Below are 19,043 nucleotides of genomic sequence, written 5' to 3' on the forward strand. Positions count from 1 at the left end.
AAAGTTTTCATGTTTAATAACAATCAATCGATTAATTGAATGTTACCAAAAATTGATTAGGAAAGTTCTTACAATTTGCAACCCTAGTTTAAACTTTTGTCAATATGGGTATGCTACACACATTATTAGCTTGTTAAGAATTTCTACAACTCAGTTATTCAGTTAATTTTACCAAAATCATGAGCACCAAATAAGACAGTAAAAGAGTAAACAAGAAAGATGCAAAAAATAGATTTAAATAAACAATTTGACTGTATTTTTACATCTCTGCTGAGCAACAGTTTTGTGTTAAAGGAATTAAAAACCTGTCCCATATTGATGCCTGTCCCAAATAAAAGCCTGTTGAGATAAATGGTTTAAGTAAATAGTGACCCGGGCTAATAATTGAAGTTTTACAGTATGGATAACGGCAACATACATTACACACAAAACATCAATATCTGATGCTAGACTTAAATGTCCCAGGCAAGAAGTCGGACATTTAAAGAAACAGTGCTGTTCTTGTACTGCAAAGTGGCACTAGTTTGCTTCAAGCTGCAACCTCAGGGGCTGAAAAATTAATGCAACGTGTAAATGCCAAAACTGCAGTTCCTCAAATGGCCACTTGAGGCTGGATCCAGAAGAAGGTCAGTCCTCATAGACCCCCATGTTAAAATGCTTAACTTTACAGCATGTTTTCACTGACATGGATGTAAACTGTAAGTTCAACTTGACTGGTGCGCTGAGGCATACAGCTGCAAGGCAGTAATGCTGGGCTTTTTATGTTCACTGCTTCTTTGACAGCCTTGAACCTATGTAATATATGCAAAATTACTTTCCCCTCACTGATACATCTATGACATAAAAATTAAGGTTTCAGCGATAAAGTAAGGAATTTGAGCTAAGTTACAGGCTTTTGCAGGTAATCTATGGTGTGGTGCTGTTATGTACAAATTGTCTCGAAATGTTCCAAAGCTAGAAAAAATCGTATTGCCCCTATAGAAATATTGGTTTATTTATTTACATTTTAAAGCATACATTTGTTCTTCACAACAACAATAACACAAACATAAAGCATCGCACAGAAACAATGACATGGCTATATTTAGGCAGGAGGGATCATTCACGTTTTAATCAAGGGATCGGATTATTTTAAAGGCTCTTACCAGATGCCTGGGAAAGATCAACTTCAACTGACATATTTTCCCGCACCTCGACAGATAAAATCCCCCTTGACGTGCATCCTGTAGAGATGCTGACATGTGATAACAGGCTGCTGTGTACGCCTAGTAAAGTGCCTTTTATTTGTTCAAAGCATGTACATACCATGACTGCACCTATTCAAGCTGATCTATGCAAAACAATAGATAGATAAATAGATAGATAGATAGATAGATAGATAGATAGACAGATAGATATATAGATAGATAGATAGAAAACTTGGCAATGGCAATGCAGCAAAACTTGGCAAGTGCGATGGATATTACGGACATGCCACACCTATGAGTAATAAGTGAAAACAGCCCCGCAAAATGGTGAAGTGTGTCTGTAAAGTCTGCCAAGAATGAGAGAAAGGAGAGCTAAATGCAACATGCCCATGCAGAAACATGAAACAAGGGAGGTCACAGGAGGACGCTGGCATGGTAGTGGGGTGTGACACAAGGCATTCTTCTGTCTGTAGGACTCAGACTCACGCAAAGATGAAAAAGAGGATAATATATGATGAGGTGAAACCATATTCATCCCAGGGGACACTCAGATTATGTGGCATTATACATAGCAAACTGTACAATTAACCCAAACAGAGGGCACGATAACTGCAGGATGTTTGAATACAACGAGCGATTTAGATGAATCTTGAGCAGATTACTTCCTTTGAAAAATTGATCAAAGATGATTTTTCCTGATATTTTTAGGAGGTTTTTAAATAACAATCTGACTCTATTATTAATATCATTATTATTATTATTATTATTGCTTCTTTTTAAACAAATTAATTCCTAAGACTTCATTTTTGTAGCAAATTCAGATTTTTTCTTCGTCCTTATACGTGGCCATTATGCTATCAGCTCCTTGTTTGTTTTAACTGTATATGTTTCAACTGCAGAACAAGGCTGTTAAGGTGAAAGTGAAGGCTTTGTGCTTGTGTTCAGGTCTTCACCGTACCCTCATTCTGTGAGGTTTTTTTTTTTTAAGTTTTTTACCTTGAATAAAAATCTAAACCTAAAATAACAATTTTATTTAGTTTTCCTCAGAGAAATAAAGGTCACGCTGAGAAAACAAAAAAGAAGTGTGAAAGCTTTCTTACAGCCCTTACTAGCCTCACAACCCCAGTGAAGCTTTGGAGACACCTGATGGCTGTTGGGACTGTGAAGCTGGAAACCAGTGCCCTACTGCACACTAATCATTACATTGTACCAAAAATTTAAAGCAACACTTTTTTTTGCCCCCATTTTTCTTAACTTTACATTAAAGACAAGATAATCCAACCCCTCACAGATCTGACATATCAACATGCTGATTGTGTAGCCTGATTTCTTCACTACAAGATGTCTTTAATGCCATTTTCCTAAATTTGGCAGTACATGAAACCTACCTCACAATGGTACAAGTTGGTTACAATAACAAACTTCTTCTAACACTAATTATTGCCGGGCTGCTGGTCTCCGACGGCTTTGTGGGTGAAGAAGCTGGCATTGTGTTGTGTGACCAAACTGCACATTTTAGAGTGACCTTCTCAAGACACAGGTGTGTCTTAATGATGTCATTTAATCGGCATCTTGATATGCCACACTTGTAAACTGGATGGATTATCTTGGAAAAGGAGGCGTGCTCACCAACACTGATTTTAACAAATTTGTGAAAACAATTTTAGAGCAATGTATTTATTAAGTGCATGAAAAAAAAAGTTCAATCTATGGCTGTGAAAAATGGGAGCCAGAGCAAAAAGGTTGCATTTCAGTTTTTCAACACATAGTCATCCCAAGTTGTCACACATTGCCTCTTTGGCAGTGGACTTCTGTGTCTACATATTACACTCTAGGTACCCTCCTGCATCTGCTGTTAACATTCAGAATCCTGCTACCATGATGTCAACGCAAGCACATGGCAACCATGACAGGACATCAACATGAGCACATGCTGGCATGGATGGTTAGGATTAAGCAAAAGAGGGACCATGAAGGGCCCTTTGTGCTCCTTATATGACAGTTACCAGCAGCACTTTGACCTGACGTCGTCTAGTGGCGCATCATGTGGATGTGACAGATTCATGTTGCCATCCGGCTGTCTAGTGGCGTGTCAAAACATCACGAATGAATCATTGTAAAAGCAGCTGTTTTTGACAAGTTTGGAATGACAACAGCCTGAAATTTTGCTCATGTTCAGAGCTGTTAAGAAGCAAACACACTTGACAGATTTTGCACCTATGCTAGCTACCATATTGTTTCATTTTGGCACATGATCAAAAGGGGACATTGGACATCAAAATAATTATTACCAAATAATCCAACAATCCAAAAATACCACAAAAAAAAAAAACTATACAAAACTTAGGAGCACATAATATCAAGTGGATGTTCTGAGTTATATTTGTAACCTGCAGCACTTTTTCTGTACACCTTCATTGTACCATCATTTAAAACATTGCACATACTGTAGTTTCCTGCTTTTCTATCAGGAACACTGATCATCGTCCTCTTCCTTAGAGTCATTGCCATAAAATGCTGCCCTCTGGTGGTAAATGAGTCTATGACACTATTTGCCTGGTATAATTTTTTATGAGTATCCTTCTTTTAGTTGTTGACCCTTTAATTAATCATTCCAGCATCATTAAGTGAATTATAACGAGTCATTTTCTATAATGCTTTATTTGAAAACAAGTGATTGGTCCAAGAGTATAAATGATGATCACTAATAAAATCCCACATCTTCCAAATGAGTCTGAAAGTGGCTTTGCACAATACTCCATTTATATATTCTGAATATGTCACACAGAAACATACAGAACCACAAGGGCCGTCAGAAAGCGCGAACATCTTCACTTTTAAGAAAAGTGAAAAATCATTTGTGTTTCCGCTCTGTCATTCTGATCTTTTCCCAAATATAATGGGTTCCTTTTTGGCCTATGCTACACCCTTCTAACAAGTTTCATGGCAATCAGGCCAGCAGTTGCTATGTAATCCTGCTGACAAACACACAAATAAACCCACCAATAAAAAACAACCTCCCTGAAAAAGTACTGGGACATCCACAAATGCCATCCTTGTGATGTAAGTAAGATGTAACAAAGGATATTCTTTATGATAGGACAGGGTTATCGTTCTACTACGTACTTGTATATTCTATACAAGTAAGTCACTTACACACACACACATACACACGCACATTTTTGAGTTTATGTTCTGCTGTTTACTTATATTTTTCACACATTTCCTTACCGTCCACTTCATCATTGAATGGATCAAACGTCTGACATTTTACAGAAGGAACAGTGAGATGTAGCCAGCAGGTACAGAATGAAAGACACTAAACAGGTACAGTTAAAGGTACAATTTATCGGCATCTGCAGAAATTAAATTGAATAGTCTAACTGAATAGTCTGAATAGTCATTAACTATGCTTTCATAAACTTATAATCACCAGAAACAAAGAGAGGTTGTGTTTCCGTGACCTCAGAACGAGCCATTTATATCTGCATACGGAGCAGGTCCTCTACCATGGAGTCTGTCATGTTGTTTCTACAGTAGCCCAGAATAGTCACACTAGATAGGGCCATTCCTGTTTTTACTTAGTTCTTCTGCACACTTGGCACAAAGAGAAGCTTCAGTTGGCCGTATTCTGCAACCTCACTACTAGCTGTCACTAAATCCTACAAACTAGATCTTTAAGATAATTTTGTCAATAGATCTTGTACTTTTTGAAATGAGAGGACACCTCTTAATAATTAAATGATTTAATTTTTTGCATAACATTTTGAGTGCAGCCAATTGCTTCTTCTATTTAAACTTCTGTCAATATATTGCAGAATAAAAACCTTGTCCTGTACAGGTCACCACGCCAAATAAAGCTGCCTTTTAACAAAAATGCATTTAAATAGCAAGGCATATCAGATGCACGAAAAAATATGTTTGCTTCTCAACACTTGACTATGTTGTTGACCTTAAAAGTTTGTATAACCAAACACTGGGAGGCGCCAGCACATCACAGCATCCTACATGGCTGTCTGTCTGGGGTTGTCAGGGTCAAAGGTCATGATCTCCATGTGGATAAGACCTGATTGGATAAAAAAAGGAGAGCATTATTCAAAAGCACTTAAAAGTAGATTTATTTACACCCGTTATTGATCATTTCATGTTGTGTGCTTTGTAAAACTTACTCTTCCACTCCCCAACAGCGAGCTCCAGGCTCTCAAAGGAGTCGTCATAAGGGTCTGAGTCTGGCTCGCTCTCTGGGTCGTGATACTCAGCCAGAAAAGGGTGCGACAGTCCCTGCTTAGCTGTCAGCCTTGTTTCTGGGTCTAGCAGTAACATCCCCTCCAGGAGGTCTACAGCTGGAAAATTCATCACAGAAAACACTTTTCATTCTTCAGTACTTTGGCCATGAAACTGAGTTTTTTTGACTCTACTACTACTATTAGACCTAAATTTAAAGCAAAGAGAAAAATGACAAGGTGGGTACAACTTTTATATGCGAGACTTTTTGAGTCATGAAGGTAGAGAAAATGTTCCAAGGTAATGCTGAGAGGTATTAGAAACATCTAAGACACTGTAATATATTTCAAAGAGAAAAAATAACATGAATTTCAGTTTTAGTCAACAATCAAAGGCAGTTCAGTATACCATTTTTATCCATGGATGCAAACACCTCCCTGAAGTGTTTCTTCTTTTGCGGTGGAAGACCCTGCACGTACGATTGTGCCTGGAAAACAATTAATGGCGGTCACATTCCCAAACATGAACATAAAATACAGAAAAAAAAACACATGACACACATTATTAGGATAAACAACATAAAACATATATTTGTAAATACACACTGCCTTCATAAGTTAAAAATCAAATGTTGCAATGTTCAAAAAGTTGCAATGTGCTGATGTTAGCTAGCATTAACAGACATATAGACAAAACCTACATCTTTACTCTGCATCTTCTGGACCAGGGAGGAGTCTGGAGTTCCTGTCAGACGAAGGATCTTCTTCAGCTGATCGATACCTGAACAGGCTGGTTCAGGAAGCAACACAATGCACAGTTTACATCCCAAAGATTAGGTGTCAGAGCATCACAAACATGGATGGCACAGGTTGCATTTTTGCATGTCTCTCATTTTGCATGTACGACATAGCTGTACTGGTATTACAAAATATAGCAGCTGCTTTTTCCCCTTTAACTTTTACTAACTGTAATTAGGTTTTGGGGGTCATTTTTGCAAAATCTTACTTTTGAGGGACAGGCAGAATGGATAGGCTTATTTTAGTAAAATGTCTAATTGAGGGGCACCTCAGTGATTTAGTAACACGATTTAACAAAGTAAGTATCAAAAAAATTGATTAAGAGCAGCAAAGGCTACAATATCCTGACTTTTGATCCCTGGTATGGGCCAAGCTCCAAAAAGATTAGATTCTTCATTTCACACACACACTTAAGGCTTTCTTGAGATGTTGCCTTTATGAGAATGAGACAGTCACAGTGCCGCAGTAGACGTTTGTGCCAAATTCGAAGAAATACCCTAAAGGCATTCTTGAGCTATCCTACTGAATGGGATGTATGGATGGTAATAGAGACAAACTGAAAATATGATGCCTTGTGTGTTTCCTCAAATTTGGCAAAAAAGTGGACTTGGACTTGAGAGAGAACTAATTAGCAGTGCTGCTGTGGGGGCATAAAGGCAGTATGAATTTCTGGCTGCTATAATTGAGCTTACACAGTATTATTACAACAGTGAGCTGAGTGTGTGAGGATACTGTCATGTCCTTGGAAAAGTACGTGGCCAGTAATCATCTCAGCCAGGATACAGGCGGCTGACCACACATCCACTGTGAGGGAGAGAATTTTAATAATAAAAATGTCATACTTTGTTGTAGCATACTGCAATATTCTGTTATAGTTTTAACAAACTGAAAATGAGTATTTGTACAAAAGGATGGCAATAGTATTACCTGTTTGACTGTAGTGCATCCAGTTGAATATGACTTCTGGTGCTCTGTACCAGCGTGTCACAACATAACCAGTCATTTCACTCTCTGTCTGTCTTGCCAGGCCAAAATCCAGGATCTAAGAAGAGTAACAGGTTCACACCAGAGAGTTTTAGTGATATTTTTAAAGTCGTGATCGATTTTTCTTTTTTTTTGTTGTTGTTGTTGCATTTGCTGTCGCATCACTTATGTCAACTCTTTTATGAACAAAAGACTTTAGATATCTAAATTTCTAATGCTTGAGGAAAAAGGTAACGCCTGCTCACTTACTCCAGTTTATGTAAGACAATGTTTCGAATTGCTTGGATCTTCATCAGGTCACAGGTCAGCCAATTGGTGTACATTATGTATAAATATAGGTGTGGTTTCATCTTTTCAATCATTTGGCCTGATGAAGATCCAAGCAGGATCGAAACATTGTCTTAAATAAACTTCATGTGGCATGAAGTGTGCAGCTGTTACCTTTTTCCTCTTGTGGGCTGTTTTTTGATAGCCCTGCACTAACGTGATGCGCGTATAACTGCCCTTGTTCTAAATGTAAACATAAACGCTTTTATACTTAAAACTAATAATATGCTTGATCTGAACAATCTCATGTGTATTCAATGTACTTTTTTAACTTACCTTTAATTCACAGTTCTCATTCACAGCAAGGTTACCAGGCTTTAGATCCTGAAATCCAACCACAAGTCCTTTTTTTTAATAACACAGAGCTTTTTGGCCTTAAGTAAATACACTTTGAAACAGTTACATAAATTGTTTATTTAATGAAATAGGCTAAGCTGCTTTCAAACTTTACCTTTAATCGTTCAATTCATGAAAACACACATTCATATTGAGTGAAACACACAGGCTACAATAAATGGTGAATTGAAATAAGGTCCAAACACCTACCCGATGAATAATCCCTGCTGAGTGAATATACTGTAAAACAGGAGAACATTGAAGATTGAAGCAAACAGTATAAAACTGCACAAATGGACATATTGCACATAACAGAGCATATAAACCCACATGCTTATGAGTTATGGCTTTCTAAATGACATGGTGTTGACTTGTGGATTTTAAAAATACACATCACACATCACAAAGTCTCCACCCGCAGCAGATTGTGAGGGCTATGTTTTGTGTATTTTCCAGCTTCCAGAACAAATCCAGCCTGCTCTCACATCACAGAAGAGTACTTAACGCACACATACACAGATAAGAGGGGGAGAACATTTCGGGATCAACAGAGTTTGAAGCCTAATTTGAAGACAAAAGGGCATTTGATGGTTTAAAACGTGCGTTCTCTTTCCTTTCCATTAAGCACTCTTGGTTACATATTGACTAGCACTAGTGGAGAGGCATAAATAAGGGTAAAGCAGTCACTTTTTTATACTGACATATATGCCTTTAAGACATCAGACCTTGTGTAAAGTTAGCGCACAATTAGATAAAAGATGAGAGGTCAACACATTACTCATTGCCAAGTTGTTCTCTTGTACTTCCTTTGATTCATAAATTAATAATGTAGAACTACGCATTTCTCATAGCCTGAAATATATCTGTTGTTATATCCAGTCCATATAAGCCCTAATGCCACGAGAAACTCTGAGATAACATGATAAATACATGAACTTCTGAAGTTACTTTTTTTTTTAATTAAATATGCATTGATTGTGCTGCCCAGCAAGCTGTAAATATAGCATTGTATTATCATATTGTTCGCATACAGTTTGCAAACACTTGAACATTTACCCAGCTGATGCATTTATTTGTAGTCATGTTTTTGCCCAGAAATAAATAATGAACACAAGTCTGATATTTTTTCTTCTTTAGCTCTGTTTTGGTCTCCACCGACTCTTGAGGGAAATATTTGGCTCTTTAGCTGCAAACAGCTCCGCTTTATTCACCAGCTACTTTCAAACTGTATTGGTTTGTTATTTGGTGCTGGGCAGGTGGTGTACTGAGGGTTTTTCTAGAGTTTTCGAAAAGTAGCTGCACACGGAGAGCACCAATAATGGTAATTCTGAGCTGTGGGGTGCATGTCCCTTCTTTTTTTGCAAACTGGGAGCCAGCGACTGTGTGCAATACACTAACTATACATAAGATTTTCATACAACCTCACTTCAAAAATCCCAAACTATCCCTTTAGCGTATACTTCAACTTAACTCACTTAACTTACACTTTTACTAACACTTCAGCTTCACTCAGCGCTAACCCTTAACTAACACTTCAACTTCATTCAGCACTAACACTTTATTTAACATCAGCTTTACTCAGTGCTAACCCTTTAACTAACACTTCAGCTTTACTCAGTGCTAACCCTTTAACTTACACTTCAGCTTCACTCAGCGCTAACCCTTAAATTAACACTTCAACTTCATTCAGGGCTAACCCTTTCAATTAACACTTCAACTTCACTCACTGCTTACACTTTAACTAACAATTTCAACTTCACTCAGTGCTAACCGTTTATAACTATTCAACTTTATTCAGTGCGTACACATAAACTGAAACTTCAGCTTAGTTCAGCACCTTTATTTTAACTCCCATTTCCACATCTTTCACTGTATCTTCACTTTTACCGTATTACAACTGCCACTTTAATTTATTTTTAATTTATTTTTTAAAAATTTTATAGTATACATTGGTTTACAATTGTGTGTTGGTATTCACAGTAAGTGTATGTGTAGCAGTCAAGGAAATAAATACTACACTTACCTTGAGACCTCTTAGCAGCTGGTAGAACAGGTATGTGGTGATGCAGTCAGTTAATCTCCTTTTCTTCATAATGTGGCCCAGATCCTGAGCTACGAATGGCATTACCATATAACTAAAGACACAGATACAAACAGCAACAGAGGAGGAAAGTATAGAAAGACTAAATTAACAAAACAGGTGAGGGATATAAATTGGAGAAAGTACTGTAGATTACACAAGCACATTGCTATGGTGAGGAAACAACTGCACAAACAAAAGAAAACAGACAAGAATCAGCTTGCTTTCACACATCCTTGCTTGACTTTTCCATACATGCACACACATGCACAGTGGGTCTTATCAAGCTGCGGGAACGAGCAGAGGAATGTAGATCTTAAATCCTAACTCACAAGGTTTGGAATTTTTCCAGTGTGGAGTCAGGTGTGAAGACGTCAAGGAGGCAGATCACCTTAAAGGAAAAACAAAGTGAAGACATTACCATACAGTATGTCTGTAAATTCACGGATTTATGATATGCTAGCGCACATTTGTTGAGAGATCAGTGCAGAGTAAGCAACGCATTATGTTTACAGTGCTGACATTTCTGAGACATCATTATTAATGTTATGTTTCTGTACTGCATTTTCGGGAGATCGCCTCTAAAGCGTTTATGCATCCAGAGCTGATATAACTGTCCTTATGTTGCTATTTTTGCACCTTGTTTTCTTATTATACTTGGCACCTTGTTTTGTATTATTCAAAATTTTTTATATTTGCAATTTTTACTATTATATTGTTCTTTTCCTGCCTATCCTGTACTTTATAGCTGCTGTAACACTGCAAATTTCCCCACTGTGAGACTAATTAAGGATTATATTATCTTATCTTAATGACTGTCAGTTTAAACAGGGCTCACACTAAAAAGTATTGAATTTGAGGCCTTCCAAAGAATAAATAAAAGGAGTTTTCTTTTCTTTTCTTTAAGCTTAGTTTAGCTTATTTTCTTTGTGTTTGAGTTTCCAAATAAACAACTTATATACACACATGGAAAAATAATAATAATACTAATAATAATCGTTACTTTTGAAGCAGTGACAAACTGCAGCAAGTTTTGCTGACTGAAAGGCATCGGATAAAGTTCTAGATTATTTCACCTACCCTTTTACATTAATTGCAAATACTGTTAAGATTTATATTAAACAAAAGAAGCAAGCAAAACAAAGTAAATGTATATTATTTATACCAAAAAATACCCAAATACCCAAACAAAATCTTTATACACACACTACTGTTCATAACTTAGTTTTGTGTTTGTTAATCACCTTATTTTATTTTATTTAGTTTTTTTATTCAACATTATGTAGCATATTGCACAAGGTTATATCCTTCTAAAAACCAATTCTGGAAATTTCCTTATTTGACTGTTATACACCTTTGTATACACTCAAATTTGGAACAATTTCTGTAAACAGTATAGAAGCATCTTAATTTTTTACTTCATACATTTATTGTGCATTTTTAAAAGTCAAAAAAAAAATCTCTAAATTTGAGAGCATTGGGTTTTAGAAATAATTTGCTGGGTAGTTCAGCCCTGCTTACAATTCTTTTTGTAGGTTATGTAAGTGTTCATAGTTCCTCAAAAGGTTTTCAGCAAAAATACTGCATCATGAGGGTTGCAACAATACACAACAGCCCCAGTGTGTCAGGGAGGACTGGTGAGATTATGGGCTCTTGTTGAATGGTCAACAAAGTTTGCTTATCCTCAAAATCATCTGCTTTCATTCAGAAGACTGACCTTCCTGAGCTAATTAGTTCTTACATTTTCATGCTGTATGTGGCGGAGCAGCCTGAGCTCCCTGTAGGCCCGTTTGGTGTGGATGAGGGACTGGAAAGGACGGTACAACTTTTTGATGGCCACCTTCTCCTTGGTCTTCTGGTCAATTGCAGAACTGTAGGAATAAAACTCAATGTAAAGGGCATGATGGCACACAGTGGGAGAATCACTATGCTCATGAAATGACTCATAGTAAGGCTCCAGATAAAGATTATAGGCATCATAGGCTGTATATTTATTAATTATAATGATGTCATAAACTGTTTCATCTGTCGGAAAATTTTGCAAAATGCCAGTCAAAAGCCCAGAGAGCCCAGAGTCATTTTCAGATAGCTTTTTTTGCCCCACCAACTGTCCGAAACCCCAAAATAATCGATTTAGAATAGTTGGCTTAATGACATAAATGATTAATCAAAATGTGTGCAATCATTATTAATTTTCTTATCACCGACTAATAGGCTTATATTGATTGACAGATCTTCTCATCTTCCCTTCCGACATTTGCAGACATCTGGGAAGCCAATCAGAGGAGGGGTGCCAAAATAGCCCCACACCCACACATATTTTGTTTGTTGGTTGTTTTTTTTTTTTTTTTGGGTGGGGGGGTGTTCTAAATTTGGGTGAAAACAAACTGACATTCAGTAATGGAGCATATGGAAAGAAAAGAGAGAATTAAAAAAAAAAAAAAAAGCCATCCAGTACAAAACAACATAACAAAAATAAATTAATTAATAAGAGGAACATGAAATTTGCAAATTTGTCATTTTCTTTTATTGTTTTTTGTATTATTATTATTATTATTATTATTATTATTACGGTTTATTAGCTAAAGTGCTAATTTGTGTTGATTTATCTTTAGCTCTTGATCTTGTTCATAAAAAATACAATAAAAAAGATAATAATAATAATAGTGATGATGATGATGATGATGATGATTATGATAATAATACTATTACTACTACTCATAATAATAATTTGGCATACGTCTAGCACTGGATTGACTGGATTCTGCTGAGGTAGATTTTTTAGTACATTAAGAATTACTTGAATTTAACTTTTGAAATTTCTGTTATAGTTCTTATAGAAAATTTAAAAAAAAAAAAAAAAGTTCAAGAAATCTTTTCATAAGTGGTCATCTGGAATAAACATTTCAAATGAGTGAACTATTCAGGGAAGGTGTCCCCTCTGTTATAGCTAAACATGATAATATCAGTAATAAGATCTTCTTGTCTGTCGGTAACTTATCATTAGACAGAGCTGTGTGTGAGATCTCCTGGATTCCTATAGGCTGGGCGTCTCTATGCTGGTGGAGGAGATTCTTGTCCTATCGAAGGACCTGCATTGACTTGCTGTCTTGCCTCAGGCGGACAATAGTGCTTCTGTTAGCAGAAGTCAGAGTAATGTAGGCCTCTTGGACTGCTGGCAGTCTGGGAGTGGAATGCGGACTTAAGGCTTACATAAATATAGAAAATCGTTTGTGATGCCAAAGAATTTAAATGCTGATAGTGAACAACAAAGGCAAGCACCTCTGTCGATTTACAAAACAGTACCACTATCACACATAATGTTTACCAGCACTGTTTCTGCCATCATTAATATTTAGGCTGTGTGTGTTGGAGGTGAGTGACTGTAATTCTTCAATGTGCTCTATTGTGTAAGATTAAAAAAACATTGTCCTATAGATGGTAGTTCATTTTGGAGATTTAAAAAAAAAAAAATATGCCCAGTTTGACTACAAACCAGAACATGCAGGATTATCAGGCTTTTGCAGGATTATTGGACCTAAGACCCAAATTCCTCGCACTTTTCTGTATAAAATGGGAAGAGACTGACACAAACTCTGGGGCACTCTTTATCTATCTATCTATCTCTGGAAGTATCCCCAAAGTGGTGCACCATTTCCCCGAGAAAACTTACCAAACTGTCCCGTAAGCTCCGGAGCCGATCGCCCGCAGCGTCGCGTATCTCTCCGGGACGTCCCACGTCGTTTTCTGGACTTCATGTCTCTGAAAACCCAGTCTAGGAGAATCCTTCACTGGAGACTCCATGTTGATGTTTAGTCTCAACTGTCAGCGCGGTTTTTAGTCATAAACCGTCTGCACAGCTTGGGAGTTTGAACATGACAGGTGAGAGTTTACAGGAAAGGTAAGAGCAGCGCAGGGAAACGCCCCCGTTCCTGCACAGCCTGCCTCCCCTCATCATACGGGGAGCAGTCAGGCGAGACTGCTCCCAAAAACATGTTGACAACTGACTTCAGTTGTGATAAATAAACTTTTCAAGCAGACTATGCAAATGACAAGAATGACAAGACAAGAGCATGTAGTCCACTTTAAGTCACAAAATTTAGGCATGTGTGAACTGCAGCCACTCTGCATTATGTTGATGAGTGGGACAAAAGAAAACTGCCAGAGGTCCCCCGCGCATAGGCTATATTGCACACACGCACTCACGCATACACACACACACACACACACACACACACACACACACACACACACAACTCATACATATAATTTTATATATATATATATATATATATATATATATATATATATATATTTTATTATTTTTTTTTTTTTTTTTTTCAGCACATCTGGGCCTGAACAGTCGAGCATACGTCCATACTTTTTTTCTTGATTTATTATTGTTTGGTTATTGTTGTTATTATTGGTAATTAGTATTAGTTTTAGTATTAATTTATTTTTTTAAATGTGTACATTCTATGTTTTACACACAATTATCAACCAGCAGAGGGCAGTCAGACCTTATTCCTGCGGACCAGACAAGGAGGAGAGTCCCGGCTCTCAAGTCATTGTTCATTTTCATCTCGAAGGATTTCATAGCTGGAGTTGATTCAAATTAAAAATGAATATAGTTTTAGCTGTTTCCACAACTGAACAAAATTACTATCAATGTCAATACACTTTCATCTGAGCATACAGTGCACCTCATGTAAATAAATCATAACAATAGGCTATTTGATTTGGCTATTAAAAAAAAACCCAAACAGAAAAACAGAATGATCATCAGAATTTGAATTGTTGCATAGACTACACCTCCATCCGAACTGGGTGGGGACTCATAAATAGGCTGGTGTAAACCCTTTATCATGCACTAATATTATTTCAGTTTTTGTTGTATGTTTTGAAAATCACTTTAAGGCATGGATAGGATCATAGAAGCACGTTTTTTATTTTCATTGTTTTATTGTTTTTAATTAGCCTGCGTCCATGTTGACAATGAATCCAGAGTGCCACAGGCAAACTGAGGCTTTTGACTGTCAGAATTGGTGTCACTGCGCAAAGCTGCAGCTCAGAGTCAAGCCAGCGGAGGCGGAGCGACATGTCCGAGGAGCACCTTCAAAATAAAAGCATTTTGGTTGCGCGCTTTGAGTCATTGCTGATTTAAAGAATAATACATAAATAAAAATCAGAGGACAGAGGCAGTATGGCAGAACTCAAACATATCTGACACTCGTTATTTTGTGTAAGTGTTAAAAAAAAAACAACTTTGATATTCAGTGACAATCTTGCTCAGAATTAATGAAGAAATTAACATAACTTAAAAAAAAAAACTCACTTTTTTAGTAACTTACATGTGTTTGAGTCATGTTTTATTTTTTGTTTTGTTTTGGAAATACTCACTCAGATTGCATTCAAACTTTTTAGGGTAAAAGTAAAATTAACAAAAGTGAAAGTACTTCAGTATTAGCATCAAAATACATGAGGTAGGCCTAGCCCACTGACGTTGAATGAAGCCTACTCTATTTCACATATTTGGATATTGATGCATTAGTGTGTAAATGTTGCAGCTGGTAAAGTTGGGGCAAATTTACAATAATAGGCCTAAATCAAAATTCAACCTATTCACTGATTGTATTAATCTGGATCTAGAAATTAAGGTGGAGCTATGCCAATTTCCAAAATGTATACTGGTTAAGCAGAGACAGTCTAAAAATATTAGTAAACATGAATTACTCTCACAAATCCAAAAATTAGAGTGCTATGGTGATATCATCATAGTCTGGAGCTGCTTCACTGACAATGAATCAGGAATCAGGGACCCATGTGGATGTTGAGTATATGGGTACATTTTCTGTTTCACAATGCAGAACATCACAATAGAAAAAAGCTCATGTGGGTATTAAAAAAAAGGAAGGAAGAAAAAAAAGGAAGAAAACAAACATTAGGTATGTGGTTCCAGAAAATCAAGCTCCCATTCATTGTCTATGGTGTAGCTCCAGATTTTATACTTGATAACATCAAAAGTTTGAGACTTGCGGCTTTGAGACAGAGTAGCTCATGTTCACCACTATTGACAGAATTTTATAAGGCCATGGATGTAATATACTGAAATACCTATCATCTAGGTTATATTCCCCTTCAAATGGTAGGCTACTTCTAATATGTGGTGCAGTAGATTAGCATAAAATGGAATTTAACCAGAGAAAATCCACGTGACAAACTCCAGGCTCCACAGCCTTGTCTTTTTCAAAAAAAAGTGCAATATTTATTCTAAAGATGATGATAGATAGATATATAGTTTATTGTGGTAAATTGTTCTGAAAGTTACCTAACTATTTTAATTATTTCATCAATGTAATGTTACTTATTACAGCTGAGTAAGGCTACTTTTTGAGTACTTCTCTTACAAATGTTTTAAAAAGCTGAAAATCTTAAGTGCATAAAAACTGTTCACAAATTCTTCTTTGCTCGCTTTGTCCAAAATGCAAAAAAAAAAAAAAAAAAGAAAGAAAGAAAGTCAACAAAAACAAAATCAACATCTAAACTTTTTACAGATTTATATGTAACCCCTTTGTAATCACCATTTTAATTTTTAACTGTAGGCCTAATTTAATAACATTTGTTCTCAGTAACTGTTTTACAATTACATTTGCAATTTAATCACTCCAACTGCAATTTAATCATTGTAATTAGTTTCATGTAACTAGTTACAGTTACTTGTGACTTGTAGCTTGTTACTCCGCAAAACTAATTGCCACACATTTTTATTTTTCCCTTTAAGTGCGACACGTTTTAGGACTTTATTTTGAAGGCGACGCCCCGGCGCTTCCTCTGCCAGCCTGTGTGCCTCCGTGTGTCTTGTCTGCAGCTCTGACTCTTGTTGAAGCCGCTCAGATGAGGAGACCTGAGGACAGACACACTGTCTCATGTTCTGAGGGGAAGACACACTTTGTGGACCCGGACTTTGTTTCTACTTTCTAGAGCTGTTACTTTTTTTATTTTTTCCCAAATTTCTGCCCCGTTTTTGAGGGAAAACCAACAGTCTCGTGAAGTAACCAGCTGGACCTCATCAGACACTTTGTGGCTGTTAGCGTGGATGCGTGGCTGTGTTTGACTCACCACCATGGACGGCTGATTCACGCACTTCACTGACCTAACAGGTAAGTTCAGGGACAAATGTTACAATGGGAAAAAATAAAAGGAGGATTTTTAGTTCACAGAAGGCGCTCGTGGGCAAAAAAAAACTTAAAAGTAGCAGTTTTGCTTGTTAAAGACCCTTTTATTGGGTGGCTCAGCTCTACACTTGCTAGCATGATGTATGGTGTAACATTCATACATTCGTAAGTGACACTGAAATTAACGATTTGAAACCAGGGCAAATTGGGTTGATCCCAAAATTAGCAAAAAAATAAGTAAAATCTACAAAAAAGTTACCTGAAATTAGCACTTAAAAGAAAATTATAGCAAAACAACAAAAACAGGAAATTACCTGCAAAAAAAGTGATTAGATAAAACAATATTTATTAATAATAATTTGTCTGTAATCTAATTTTAAATATATAATTATAAATGTAAATGTATTGATATATTCCCCTAGTTCTGTGATAATTTTCTAAGGATTCTCTATTTTAAAGCTAACTTATATTATATATTTTTAAAATACTTTCTCGACATTTTTCCACAAATATTTTATGCAATTTTTGAGACATTTCATGCAAGTTGCAGGTTGCTTTTTATTTCCAACATTTTTGGCAGAAGTCAAACAAATGTGCTCATGTTTCAAAGGTTATAAATGCTTGCGAAAGGCATGTGAATGCAGCACAGAAAAACTGATGTCAGTTCATTTTTGAAAGAGTTAATATAAAGTATTTACATTAGTCTGAAATGGAGGGTAAATTCTGCTTGTAGATGGGAGCAGAACATCTGAAAACACTTTGTTTTTACATACAAATACACACTCAGACTAGACTGCCCACTACAATGGATGTACAGTAGCTTAGACTATGGTGAGCGTTGGGCTCAGGCCACACACACACACACGCACACACGCACACACAGCCACACACACACTCTTTGTCAGCTGATGTAGGAATGTGTGTGAGCTGTGTGAGCCAAATGTCAAATGCCTTGTTCACCTGCTAGCATTCTGCTGGACACACACAGCTGCCTGTTTATTGCTTCTTTTAAGAAGACAGAAAGCTTTGACAATGCTCATTGAACTCGAGTCTAGTGGCTTTTAAATGTGTGATTGTTTTCTCAAATTTCTGGGTGATGATTGTGGGCAACGATGACACATTTTAATGAAAAACTTTGCAGAAAACAGTTGAAACGTGTCTGTCATTCTGTGTGTTTTGAGACAGCCATGTGCTACGATTTCAGCTGATCAGAGACGAGGTGAGGCTTGTCTTTCAGAGGATCTCCATCTGTCTGTGTTTTGCACCTGATGCTGAATCTGAAGTCACAGAGCTCCTCAGTGGGGATTCCTGATTTTGTTAAAACGACTGAAATAGGAAGATGGATTTTTATTTTGGCATCTGGTTCTTCCTTTCTTTAACAGCTGCTGCTTTTTATCTTGGAAACGGCTGAGAAACGGATCAAAATCAAATCCCATCCAAATATTATTTTACCTTTTTGTTGTGCAGTGGTATTATAAAAGTTGCTGTGATTTCACATTTCATATATGAGATTTGTAATGATTCCTGTGGTTGTATAGCCCAGCCTTGAATCTCCATTTCTTCTTTTTTCTCTGGTTTTGCTGGGGGTCCCAGCATCCAGACATTTTTGAATAGCTGGCCATCTGCTTGCTAAGGGTCTGTTCCAGAAGCACGATATCACATTACCCACACTTGACTGTGGGGGATGAATGCAAGTGTGCGTGGTTAAGGCATTATCAGCGACTGATGTGTGTAAAAACGTTTGATTATTCCCAGATTTCAGCACAATGTCTCACTTTTAAACCAAGCTGAATACATCAATAAGTAATACTGTGAGTTAAATTAATGAAATGGGATGTAAAAAGAGTGTGGTTCAGTGATACTACAATATTAAGTGTGTTCCCTCAGTCGTAACTGTGTTCCCATTTTAAATGCTGACAGTATTGTATGTCCA

At 36.8% G+C, this 19,043-nt stretch overlaps 2 protein-coding genes across 3 annotated transcripts in view; one reads left to right on the forward strand and one right to left on the reverse strand.

The window, feature by feature from the left end:
- Window positions 1-3,832: 3,832 nt before the first annotated feature.
- On the reverse strand, window positions 3,833-13,841 carry LOC121947552 (mitogen-activated protein kinase 14B). The gene is made up of 12 exons (XM_088082483.1): window positions 13,609-13,841; window positions 11,677-11,806; window positions 10,268-10,326; window positions 9,879-9,990; window positions 8,066-8,095; window positions 7,796-7,843; window positions 7,136-7,250; window positions 6,941-7,012; window positions 6,112-6,191; window positions 5,820-5,898; window positions 5,357-5,530; window positions 3,833-5,253 (listed from the first exon to the last, which is right to left on the reverse strand). The coding sequence occupies exons 1-12, from the start codon at window positions 13,737-13,739 to the stop codon at window positions 5,192-5,194; spliced, it is 1,092 nt and encodes a 363-aa protein (XP_087938609.1). The 5' UTR covers window positions 13,740-13,841; the 3' UTR covers window positions 3,833-5,191.
- Window positions 13,842-16,826: 2,985 nt separating this feature from the next.
- The window catches only part of plxnb1a (plexin b1a), a 77,140-nt gene continuing 74,923 nt past the window's right edge, over window positions 16,827-19,043 (forward strand). For both annotated transcript variants that reach the window (XM_088082480.1, XM_088082481.1), the window contains exon 1: window positions 16,827-17,095. The gene's annotated coding sequence lies outside the window, so the exon portion shown is untranslated. The remainder of the gene's footprint in view (window positions 17,096-19,043) is intronic.

This window comes from Plectropomus leopardus, chromosome 9 (genome assembly GCF_026936395.1).
Source record: "Plectropomus leopardus strain MGB_pleo_1.0 chromosome 9, ASM2693639v1, whole genome shotgun sequence".
NCBI classification, from domain to species: Eukaryota; Metazoa; Chordata; class Actinopteri; order Perciformes; family Serranidae; genus Plectropomus; species Plectropomus leopardus.